This window comes from Taudactylus pleione, unplaced genomic scaffold, assembly GCF_031769625.1.
Source record: "Taudactylus pleione unplaced genomic scaffold, aTauple2 ptg000015l, whole genome shotgun sequence".
Lineage (NCBI taxonomy): Eukaryota > Metazoa > Chordata > Amphibia > Anura > Myobatrachidae > Taudactylus > Taudactylus pleione.
Genome location: NW_028284417.1, coordinates 10,323,502 through 10,336,228, shown reverse-complemented (window position 1 = coordinate 10,336,228; position 12,727 = coordinate 10,323,502). Strand labels below are relative to the sequence as shown.

Below are 12,727 nucleotides of genomic sequence, written 5' to 3'. Positions count from 1 at the left end.
CCGAAAAATACGCAGCCTGCGCCATAACTGTGCGTTTAGACGCCCTGGGGGGCACGTCACTGCGCAACATCGACTGAAAAGCCAAAGATGCTGCCGCCAAATCCTGGACAGTGTGGGAAAGCGCATCCACCCAGGGTGGAGGAGCTGCCCCAGGAGCCTGAAACGGCACCACAGCCTGCTGCGCCACAGGGGTGGACTGTATATACATTGGCAACCCCGCATAGGGACCAACAGGCTGAGACCCCGGGGGAGTCTGCAATAATTGTGGGACACCCGGGGAATGGGGGATGGCTGGCTGTGGCAACGCCCTAGTAGGGGCGGCAGTCGGGACCGACAGACGGTCCGCGATGGACACCAGCACCTGGGAAAACATCGCCCATGGTGGCTCCTGCGACATAGGAGGTTTAGACATACCAGGGACCGCCTGGCACCGTCCGCACAGGGCGTCCTGTGACAAATCCTCCCTATCCACTCCTGCAGAACAGCGCCTGCAGGAGAACAATACCGGAGCCCCGGAGTGCTCAATCTCCTCCTCAAACATGGCTTAGGAAGAAAACGTGTGCTGGACAACAGCCCACAATATGGCACTGTGTAGCACACAACTGTATGTGACGGACCTCACAAATACGTGATCTATATAAGTGAGGTCAGTAGAAACACCCTTCCCCCGCACACCTGTAGGGCTTGTAGGAGAAGGAAAGGGATAGGTATAGGCTGACAGTAAGTAGAAAAAAGACACAGACAGGCAGCACTAGCAAAAGTCACATACCATGCAGGAAGATATACTCACTGCACCTTTCCACTACAATCAACCTCCCAGATTCACTGTCTGGGAGGGCGATAGTGCTGTGTACACTGTCCTTGTCAGGGGAGAGGTACACAGGGGGACCGGTCCGCGTGCTCCCTGAGAGTATCTGCACTGCCACTTGAAGAAAATGGCTGCTGGAGACCTCAGAGGAGGAGTGGCCGAAGAGTCTGCAGCTCAGCGACGCCAGACTACTAGTTGAAAGGCGTGCTGAGCTGAGGGGAGGAGCCGCTAGACAGGGAAGGCTTCCTCCCCTGTCTAGCATATTTAACCCCCGGGTTGCCGGCATCCCGCTTGCAGTTTATTTACCCTGGTGGTCTAGTGGTCTGGCGGGGTATGCCTCAGCTGGAGGGGGGGCCCGCCGCCACTGCTAGCGCCCCCGGTCTGTCCCCTAGACCGGGGGCATGGGGGACTGCATTTAAAAGGAACCCGCGCACCGCCGCTAATCAGCGGTGCGCGGCTTACCTTGATCTCCCCAGCGTCTCCGGCAGCAGTCCCGGGGGAAACCAGAGTCCGGCTAGTACAGACTCTGGCTTCCCCCGCCGCGATCCCCAGTTCAGTGCTGGCGTCGCGGCGCCAGCAGGGAGAAGGAGCAGCAGCGTGGGCGTCTGTACAGACAGCCCATCGCTGCCGCTCTGGAGAAAAAAACTAAAAGTCAAAAAATAAATTTAACCTAGTTAAATAAAAAAGCTTTAGGGGGGTGACCCGACTCCGGCCGGCACCATCTTAAACTGAGGTGCCTGTGGCTCGGGGGCGGGGTATAGGGGAGGTTGGACCCAAGTGCATCCTGGGAGCAGCTAAAAGCTTTAACTCCGTGGTGCCCGAGGATCCAGCTATACCCCAAGGTCACCCTGTGGACCCCTATGGACCCTGAAATAGAAAGTGCAGACGTCAGCCATGTCAAATAGCTCCAGAAGACGACAAACTGAGGGTGACCATAGGGAATTATTCCATCGAGATTGTTATGATTGGTGTTGCAAGTTCATGGAATTATGACCCTTATATAGGCTGGACGGAGATGGAAGTGGAACACAGTGCAAGGAGGACTCTCACTCAGAGCCCACAAAGTCCTTCCCCTGCAGTAGAGGAGCCTAAAGGTGATCTGAAGAACAGAGAACAGAGCAGCCTGAGTGTAGGGAACCAAGAACAGCAGGAGGACATAACACAAGCTGTCCCCAATGATGATATTACAGATGCATTAGAACCACGTAAAATAGTAGCAAAAGCTGAAAGGAAAAAGAAAAAAGCTGAATTGAGAAAACTCCAGCAGGAGAAGAGGAGATTAAATGAGAGACTCCAAGAAAAGACTCCACACTCTGGCTGGTGAGGCTTCATAAGCAGGATCAGAACAGCGATGTGCAATGTATTTCTGAGGCGCAACAGGGTCACGTCTGTTACATGAACTGCCAACCGAGCCAGACGCTTATCGCTGCAGCTCCTGCTCACTCGGCTATTACTCCTTCTTTTGGGGGGAACTCCCCTACTCTCTACTCCTCACCATCTCTACTTGTTTTTGCCTCCTATTCACCCCTGGAGTGCAAAATTGGCATCATCTTGTGTACCCCTCGGCCCATCTAGTGTTCAACTGCCGGGGCCTAATTCTCACTGCAGGCTTTCCTGCAAACACCGACCACACTGCTTCTACTCCAGTGGTCTGAGACCACTCTTATTATTATTTGTAGAATACATTTTGTGTAATATTAATAAATATGCAAGTGATTTCACATTATATGTATACATTTGATCCATTAAAACAGTATTTTTAGTGTAATTGTTCTCAATCTTCTCCAGTATCAGGATTTGGCTGGATTTCAGGTGTTGCTGTAGATAATGGGTACAATATCGTCATCGTAAAGATAATTCATGCCACGTCCAATCTGTTCAGTTAAGTAGGACATGAGCTGGGACCTTGATCCCAGCCAGGAAAATTTTTCCAGCCTGGTGGCATCAAGAAGTAGCCGGGTGAGGGTCTTCACAATAATAAAATGTTTTAAACCCTGACCTTATAATGATTTAAACTTGAAATACCATTTTATATATTAATTCTCCTCTTTTTATTAGAGGCTCAGTCATCTGATTATGAAAAAGCTGCAAAGTCTGTAGGATCTGGTCCTTTTCATACAGCTCCCAAATACTGTCCCCACTTGCAGGCTCCCAAAGTGCCGAGTGGTGGCTGTTTCTTGCCAGGTGGTGTACCCACAAAAAACAGCCTGGGGAGAACACTGTATTAAATTAATCACCACAGTCTTCTGGTGCGTCCAAGTCACATCACATTGTGACTTAGACACATTGTCGGACGAGAAAAAGATGCTCGGCGCCAGGAGCAGCTGTTAGGAGAGACTACAGTAAGAATGTATGAAGACACATCTGTAGGTAACAGTGCATTTACATTTATAATACATATTTCAAACAAATTACTTGATTACTACAGTGAAATTTGGAACTTACCATTTTCCAATTCTGAGCTTTTATGAATCTTGTGTAAAAAACATTCTTGTCGCAAATATAGAACTTCAGCTTCCAGTTCCATTGCCTTCGCCTTCCAATTAACATCTTGATTTGAAATACGATTGGCCAGTTCCTCAGTGTACTGGCTGCTACTTTTTCCTTCTGGTGTATTTCGAATGATTGCTATTGCCAAAGCCACTTTTGAGGTCATGTGTGACCATTTTTGTATATCCATTGTAATTTCCTGGAAAACAAAATGCTGGTTGTGACCAATCCAAAGTTTCCTACATCATTTACATATTGCGTAAATAGTCATTCTGCAGGGTCGGACTGGACCACAGGGGTACAGGGGAAATCCCCGGTGGGCCCTACTGCCTAAGGGCCCCATCCCCAGGATCAAAGATGAGCTTGGGTGCGTGATTTGTCTCAAGATCAGACTTTCTACCAATCAAAGAGGGTGATCCTGACACTCCTCTGTTCCCATTATTGCATGTCCTCTCTAATGTTTGCCTGTTGTGGCTGGCCACACCCCATTTTGTAGCTGGCCATACCCCTTAGCTTGGGCCCCTACCACTGCATTCCATGGCGGGCCCTTCATGGCCCAGTTCGACATTGTCGTTCTATCCAATCCATGTAAATGACTTCTAATAATTAAATGTCACAGTGTACTGGTACAGTATCTTGACTTGCAGAGCTGTGAGCCTTCATTAACCAGGGTAATGAAGGATATTAGGGGTCATTTCAATGCTCAGTGATGTGCATATCACTGAAAAAATTGTATGAACTACATCACTAATTATTTCTCGTACCTCTATGTGGCGTGATGTTGGCTGCTGCGAGATGCCAGCATTCAAGCCATTCCCAAAGCAGCACAATGCCACATTCACTTCTAATTTAATCCCCCCTATATGTACTCCCTATGTTTGTGTACTGTATGTCTCTGCTTGTGCACTGGTTTCCTCCCAGAGTTATTTAGCCCAAATGTCAGTGGGCCCGATTCTGAGTCTGAAATGCGGTCAGTGATGAGATATCACATGCAAATATCCACCTATATTCTAAGTTGGACCAAGCTATATGACTGCACCACCCACAGCGTGCAAGGGAAGCCGTCATTAGTATCATCAGCATTTGCACCAGCCCCATCACTGGTGCAGGAAATCCCACTGAAAACAAATGGATCTTTGCATGTGCTCACCTTAGAATAGCCCGCAACTCTGTCAACACACTTCTTCTATGCGCAAACACCATATTGCCACCCAGTAACATCCACATGAGATGAGGTCATTATGCTTGCTCTAAGTTATGTATGCAGGCCACAAACATCAAGACAGCGCTAATAGTGTACTACAGATGGGTCCACATACATCTAGCCTCCTGGCGCATTAAACAGCCCTTATAGTCGCGCCATGCCGTGACGTGGCTCGGTAGCGCCGAGCATCTTTTCGTGCATCTTTTTACCTTTAAATGCATCTTGTTCGCACAACGATGCGGATAGATAGCACAAGCAGCTTCTGCTGATGACATGCAGCATGCCTATGTTCTCTGAGCGAGTGCGGATGTATCTGCATGCGAAATGCTACGTTACAGTGTCAGCGGCTGTAAAACTGTAACGTAAAGTTTTTGCATCGCTGTGCGAATAAGACGCATTTGAAGGTAAAAAGATGCATGAAAAGATGCTACCAAGGCACACTGAGCCCCCGCGTTATGTGTGGCGCAACTTGTAGCGCACGGAGGATAGATGTATGTGGGCACATCTGTATATTAATAAAAATATCAACTTCAAATGTACATCTACATATATTGTGTATACATTTGAATTTATAGTATTTGTTTATCTTCTATGTTCTGTTTAAACTCCTTCACCTTAGTGATCCTCTTGATAAGATATGGATAAAAACAAGAAAGGTGATAGTTGCTAAAACCACACCCCTGAAGAAGTCATTCACATTATGAAACACTTTGGGGCATATTCAATTGGGGGGCTGAAAACCCTGTATAAAATAAATAATACTTATGCTTCTAGGGGTCTACGGTAGTCTCCACGGCTCCCAGTGGCCTCCCATCCATGTTGTCACTGGGGAGGGGGCTACTGGGTGGCGCAAGGGGTTCTGGGAGATGTAGTTCCGCCAGCGCCGGCTAAAGGGGGGGGGCACACACTCATGCACACACTCACCCTGCTGCAGAAGACCAGGCTCCCGACGCTGGAAGCAGAAGACACAGCATCGGAAGGTAAGTAATTAAGGACTAATTAAGCTAATTGGAAACAATTGCTTAATTAGTCCTCAGGGGGGGTGCCGCCGGGGTCCTAGAGCATCCAGCTGATTTAAAATTAATGATTTTGCGAAAAATCAGACTTGCTCTGGAGTTGCTCAAAAACAAAAAACTCCCGGCACTAAAAAAAAAAGAAACCCTGCGCCTAACTGAATACCAAAAATCCAACACCAGCAGTAAAGACCCAGCAAGTACGGGATTTTTGCTATTCTCGCACCTAATTGAATGTGCCCCTTTGGGTGACTCACGACTGCCTGATCATCTGAATTCTATCAAGAGCTCACACACTCTAGTAGGGTGACGTGAATGTGAAATAACATTAGTCACTGACAGAGTTCAGCAATATGATTTTGATTTTTAAGTATGAAAGCATATTATTCTTTTTTTTCTAACTACAGAATGAGAGGCCTTTGGTTGTCTATTTTGAGTGCTTCTGGTACAAGCGTATTATAGGATAATCGGTGAGGAGAAACCTTGCAGAAGGTTAGCCTTATAAAGAGTTTTGATGAATCATGCTGAGGATCACTAAGACAGGGGAATCAAAGAAGCAGTTTTCCCAGAGTATATTGCATAAGCAAATATACAAGAAATTCAAATGTACACACCATTTATGAGGATTTAAAGCTGATTTTTTTAAAATGTATATACAGATGGGTCAACATACATCAAGCCTCCTGGCGCGTTAAACAGCCATTGTAGTCGCACCATGACGTGGTGTGACTTGGTTGCGCCAAACATCTTTTCACCTTCAAATGCGCCTTATTCGCACAACAATGCCTATGTTCTCTGCGTCTGCAGGTGTATCTGCATGCGAAATGGTACGTTACAGTGTTAGCGGCTGTAACACTGTAACGTAGTGTTTATCACTTGTGACATGGGTGGAACAGTAGGCCTGAATCAGACCCGTTCGCTAGGCTGCGTTCGCACATAGCCAGCCGATGTTTGCACTCAGTGCATGAGTACGCATTGCAGTGCGCGAACCAGTCCATGCTGTCGCGAAGCGATCACCGCTTGTACACAGCCTCGCTAGATTGAGGACGAGCCGTTTGTGGGTGGTGACAGGATGGTCGTTGGAAACGGGAGTGGTGGTGCGAACGCAGGCGTGTCTGAGCATCTTAACGCCGTTTCAGAGGCATGCATAATTAAAACACAGCGTCATAATACACGTCACATGGATGAATAACACACTGAAGCACTCGCAGTGCTTGCAGCAGGGTATAGTCAGCCACAAGTGCTGCGTACGCTTCCGCTGTTACTCGATGTTACTGATTGTTGCTTACACTTCCTGGAGATGACGTGTATCACTAAGGGAAAAGTGGGAGTCATAAGTCAAGCTGGTGGGTGTCTAAATACACACCGCGATCGCACGCCAAGACATAGTGGGCGTGTTAATGCCTTGCCGTGTGCATACTTTGGCTGCGTGCGAACGCATCTAGCGAGCGGGTCTGAATCGGGCCCAGTGTTCAAAGACCCAAGTCCGACACGCCATTTTGGGGTGAAAGGGGGAGGAGCAGCTAGCTATCGGTTCTCCAAAGAGACATGTAATTTATAATGTTAAGGTTGCAAGGGAATAGGATTCCCGTCAGCGGCAGCCCGACAAGAGCAGAGTTAGAAGCAGCGGAAGCCCGACAACGCTGGAAATCCCGATCGTGGATAGGTAAGTATCTACTAACCTAACCCCCCTAACCCTCCTTAGGGGTGCCTAACCCTAACTTCCCCCCCAAGTGCCTAACCCTAATCCCCCCTCTAAGTGCCTAACCTTAACCACCCCCTTCCCCGCTGCCTAAACCTAAGTCCCCCGGGGGGGTGCCTAACCCTAAGTCCCCCCCGGGGGTGCCTAACCCTAACCCTCACTCCCCCTAGCCTAACCCTAACCCTCCCGGGGGGGTGCCTAACCCTGTCCCCTTGGGAGCCCTAAACCTAACCCTCCCCCCCCGCGGCTGTCCGCTCGCGGCGCCCGGCATCACTACGATCGGGATGCCGGGCGCCGGTCTCCCGGCGTCGGGGAAATGCGGGCGACTACATCTAGACGCCCGGCATTTCACCCTTGCCGGGATATGACAGTCGGGAAGCCGGCTGCCGGTATTTAGGCAGTCGGCTTCCCGATTGCAACAGATTGCAGTAATATTTTTGTGTTTGTAATAAGCACAATATAAATATTATTGGGTTGAGATAGACAGGCAGACAGATAAAAACACACTATTGCGTGAACATTTAGATTTCATCTTGACATTATTACTACAAAATTTATAACAGAATGTAATCCTGAAGACATTGGGGGCGATTCAATTTAGGGATGGACATCGAAAGCCCAGCATCGAATGGTTGCCAGGCTTGCGACATCAAATCCAGCGATTCGATGGCAACTAGCCAAAGCATCGCAACCTTTAAATAGTATAACCATCATAATGGTTATACTAACAGCCAAAAAGGGGGTGGGGCCCCGGTGAAAGGGGGTGGAGCCTTGTGGCACCCCCATCCACATCACTGTGGGGTGGTGCCCAGCATCTCTCAGCAGCAATGTGTGGTGAAGTAAATGGCTGGGAAGGCACTGGCTAGTATCAGAGCCAGATTTACAGATACATATATGAACCTGAGGGTCATGTGGGCACAGGGCCGTAGCTAGGGTAGTGCGGCCGGTGCCATCACACAGGGCACCACAGGTCAGGGGGCGCTGTTTGGGCCTGTCAAATTTCTGTTTATTATCATTCTTCCTTGTAGCTTCCTCTTATTTCATCCCCAGCATCTCCTGGCCTCCCCTATATCTTCCCTGGCCCTTGCCCATGAAGCCATGGCCCTTTTTTGGGTGCATTATGTCCCTTTCAAAAATGAGGGGGGCGCCAATGCTCTTTCTGGCACAGGACACCAAAAAGTCTAGTTACGGCTCTGTGTGGGCATTATACAAAGGTGCAGCTGTATATAGTGCTGGAAATATGATGCGTTTTGATAAGGGAAGTGTTGAAAAGGTAGAAAGGGGAGGCAGTGCCTCAGCTGCCATACACTTTTTTTCTCCTGGGTTTTGACTATACAAATTATTAGTATAATACAAAGAAGATATTTATAATATTTTCTTTAAATTTTTCTTATATTTTTTTATAGTCAAAACTGTGGAGTATACCGAAGTATAACAGGAAAGGCTCTGCTAACTTGCCTCACCTGACTGCACATCACTGCGAGATGCTGGGCTGCCCCCAGACTCCCCCGAAATTGAGAATAGATGCCGTACGCATGGGCACGGCATTTATTCTCCTGCTGCGCACCCGCTGCTCTGCATTCAGCGCTGGGTGCTCCCCCACCTACAGCCAGCCATCGGATGGGCATCGGAAATCTGCATCTGATGGGTAGCAACCATCGGCTTCCGACGTCCATCCCTAATTCAATTCAGTGCGATAACTAGAACAGAAATGACTGCACATATTATTGTTATAAAAGGTTTACAAATATTTATATTATTTTGGGCATAAAGCCTTCTGGTGTCATAACAATTCGGGTTAGTTTAGGCTAGGGGAGGGATAGTTAGGTACCACTGGGGGGGGGAGGGGTTAGGGTTAGGCACTAAGGGGGAAGGGTTAGGTTTAGGCAAACAGGGAGAGTTAGGGTTTGGGGGAGGGTTAGTGTTAGGATGCAGGGACAGAGGGTTAGGGGGAGAAGGGTATCCCCAGGATCCTGAGCATCGGGATGCCGCTTTCAGTATATTGACAGCAGGCATCTCGACTGCAGGGATTTCATACCTTTTCCATTTAAACAAGGGCTAGTAAATTACATATCATAAAAATAATCAAAAATTAATAATAATAATAATAATAATACAGTACTACTCTCATTTAGGGGTCTATTCAGCAATGACATAAAAAATGCAGAAACTATGATTTCCGTATTTTTGATGTAAATCCCCTATTCAGCAATGGGATTATGGAGAAGATAACGTAATTATCTTCTCCATTAATTCCCATCTCGCAGAGTACCGCACTGTAGGGATCAGCCATTGATCTCTACAGTGCTTTAACGCTTTCTGCTATTCAGCAAAGCAAAAAGTGTTAAATTACTCGAGAAATCCTTACTTTATATAACGCCATCTCCCGACCACTGCAGGGACAGAGGGAAATTTTCCCACAAGTCCCTGCAGCATCCTGTAACACCGCCCCAGTCTCTGTCCCTGCTTCCCGATGACCGCCGACAGGCAAGACCAATTACAGCTTGTTAAACCTGCCAAAAGTGATTGATAAGCGTATACAGGCTTTATATTAGCCTGTATACATTTATGATATATTTAAAATGTATATATACATTTAAAATGTAAAAGCACATAAATATACATGTATACAGACTAATATAAAGCCTGTATACACATATCAATCTATTTGGATAAGGATGGAGTTGTACTTACCCGTCCGCAGTCACCACAAAACAGGGATAGATTGTTCCCGAGCGCATGACTGAGCATGCGCAGAAACAGAAGGGAATGTTTTCGGAAACCGATAACAATGCCTTCTGTAACATTGCAGGGACAGTGCGTTACCGCACCCTCTGTCGCTGCAAGTAAATAATGCTGAATAGGGGCCATAAATATTTATAATTGATAAAAGATTGTGATGATGTTGCCCGATAATATCCTGGGCAACATCGTCACTATTGCTGAATAGACCCCTGTAGGGGCACAGTGGTACTCTGCAAATATAGCCAAACATTAAATGTTATTGGGGAATATCATGTCAGCATTTCTGCTCTAGAAACGTGTTGTCACTGACTGCTGACAGCCTTGTGGGTCAAAAGAGTATGCAAAACCGGCAAAGATTCCCACTCACTCATGCACTGATCTCTACTACTGTAGTGCGGTTTTCAGCAGTAGGTACGTAAACATTCTGTAATGGAAGTTTGGAACCTCACACACCATCACTCTTCATGTCACACGTGACATGCGCTACTAGCGTCGCGTGACAGAACAGAAAGTGGTGGGTACAGTATAATGGGCGATCTGTCCGTACCTTAGCTGCAGCCACGATAAGGGGCTGAGGGTGCTGTGGAAGAAAAGACACATACACCTCAGCTAACACGTCTCTGTATTATCATATATACTCACACTGACTCCTCCACCTGCTGCTAGTGCGGCTGCCTCCAACACGGAGCAAACCACTTGGATTGGATTAATCAGATGATGGGGGTGGGATATACCATACGGGGGAAGGGGCTGCTGTCCATTCTATATTATTGCTATCCATTCTATATTATTTACAAAGAGAAGAGTTCCAGTGTGGTAAGCAATCAAAAATAGTAAGTGAACGTTTGGACAATTTATTTTACTTCTATTTTAATTTCTTGGTAAACACAGAATAGTATATAAACTGTCTACCATCACTTCACTCATTTAAGGTTGTGTCTCTAAGCAGACTGTGGATTGTTTGTGATTAGCCATACTGTACTGTGTATTATATTATATTGCAGGGAAAAGTTCTGTTTTTTGTGTTCATTTAATTTCCAATATATTGTGGAAAATTAGACTGGACAGACCAGATGGATGGCTGTAAAAAACAGCAATCTAATGTGGTGGGTGATTATACCGGAGACCTCAGCCTGACCCATTTCATCTGACAGAAGTTTGTCTGCTCCTAAACTTTATTACTTTCTACCTGAAATAAATCAGTACCTTTCATTGGTATGAAAATGAAAAAAAAGGAAAGGAGAGGGGAATGCCAGCTCCAATGCAGGGTCACTAGGACACTACTTTATGTGGCCGTTTGGGCTGCCTATGTGCGGCTTTCAAGTCTTTGTTATTAACTAAAACAGTTGCAGAGCATTGAAGTAGTGGGTGCAGGGGTTGGGTACAGGATCCCGATGATCAGAATACTGACAGCTGCATCTTTGGTAAGTATTCTAACCCCAATCCTTACCCACCCCTCCAGCAGCCTAACCCTAACCGTCCCCACCCGTAGCCTTACCCTAACCTTTCCGCAGCCTAATTCAAACTGTCTCCTCCAGCAGCTTAACCCTCCCCATAGTGCCTAAACCAACCTAACCCACACACACAGCTGCAATCTGTTGGAATTGTGACCATCAGGTTGCTGCTGTCGGTATTGTGACTGTCAGGATCCTGACTACATCCCAGCTGTAGGCTACTACTGCACATTGAGATCCATGTACTATACTAGGGAGATAAGTGGGGAAAATGAAAAAGACAGAGAAAATCACTGTATTGTACATATCGCTTCTCAATATGTACTGAAAGGATTTCACTGCCTTCTGCCTGCTAGTGCTAATAGCAGACCCTCCAACATGACGCGTTCCATTAGCATACCTCCCAACATCTGAATATATCAAGGAGGGACAGGGCCAAAAAGGGGGTGTGGCTTATGAAAAAAGGGTGGAGTATGTGGGAAAGGGGCGGAGCCTCGCAGCTTCCCCGTTTTCGTCACTCACTGGACAGCCCCCAGGCAGTCCATACACATGAGAACAGATGTGCGCAGACTGTCCCACCTGCGGGCCGCAGATGCCATGCGGCCCGCAGGTGGGACAGCGGGACTGTCCTGCTGAATGCGGGACAGTTGGGAGGTATGCATTAGGTACAAAATACTCTGCTTTTGGACTTCCTTCTTAATGCTTGAATGCAGCCATCTGTGTTGAAGCACCTGTCTCATCAATTAACTAGTTCAACACAGGTGACTGCAATCATAAATTAGGAGGGAAGTCCAGGAGCAGAGCAATTTGTACCTGCTGGAAGGGGTCATGTTTGAGGGTCTGTAATAGCTTGCTAGAATTTTGGCTCTGCTATAGGCATCTATGGCAGCACTAAGTGACCCATCTATTACTAAGAAGAAATGTCACATCAGCTGTCTTCTCCAGCGCCAGCTTCCTCACCTCAAGCTGCTGCTATCTGCCGTGAGAAGCAGAAAGTGACCTCTGTCACATTTGTCCAGTTGTCAATAAAATTTTGAAAAAAAAAAGTTTCACTGTTGTAGCTGTATGGGGGAGAGGCATACTTGCCTACTTTTGAAAAAGCATTTCAGGAAGATTGTGAAAGCAGCACCTATGAGCGCGGTGGTAAAGTGGGCGTGTACTGCTACATCTGAGAGGCGTGTCATATAACTGATTTACATCCACATGTAAAGGAGCCCAAAGCAGTTAGTAAGATCTACTTGTTGATGAAAACACACTGATACTTCTCAAAAAATACATGCAACCATAGGGATCATTGGGCCTGATTCAGAG

At 47.0% G+C, this 12,727-nt stretch overlaps 1 protein-coding gene across 5 annotated transcripts in view; it reads right to left on the bottom strand.

Moving 5' to 3' along the window:
• MEI4 (meiotic double-stranded break formation protein 4) overlaps positions 1-10,670 on the bottom strand; it is a 225,687-nt gene extending 215,017 nt beyond the window's left edge. For 3 of the 5 annotated variants that reach the window (XM_088470527.1, XM_088470530.1, XM_088470531.1), the window contains exons 1-2: positions 10,605-10,670; positions 3,254-3,497 (exon numbers count right to left, since the gene is read on the bottom strand). In XM_088470527.1, the coding sequence (XP_088326653.1) occupies positions 3,254-3,488 (235 nt within the window). In that variant the 5' untranslated portion in view covers positions 3,489-3,497; positions 10,605-10,670. The other 2 variants (XM_088470528.1, XM_088470529.1) reach the window with 2 other exon arrangements.
• Between the last annotated feature and the right edge of the window lie 2,057 nt (positions 10,671-12,727).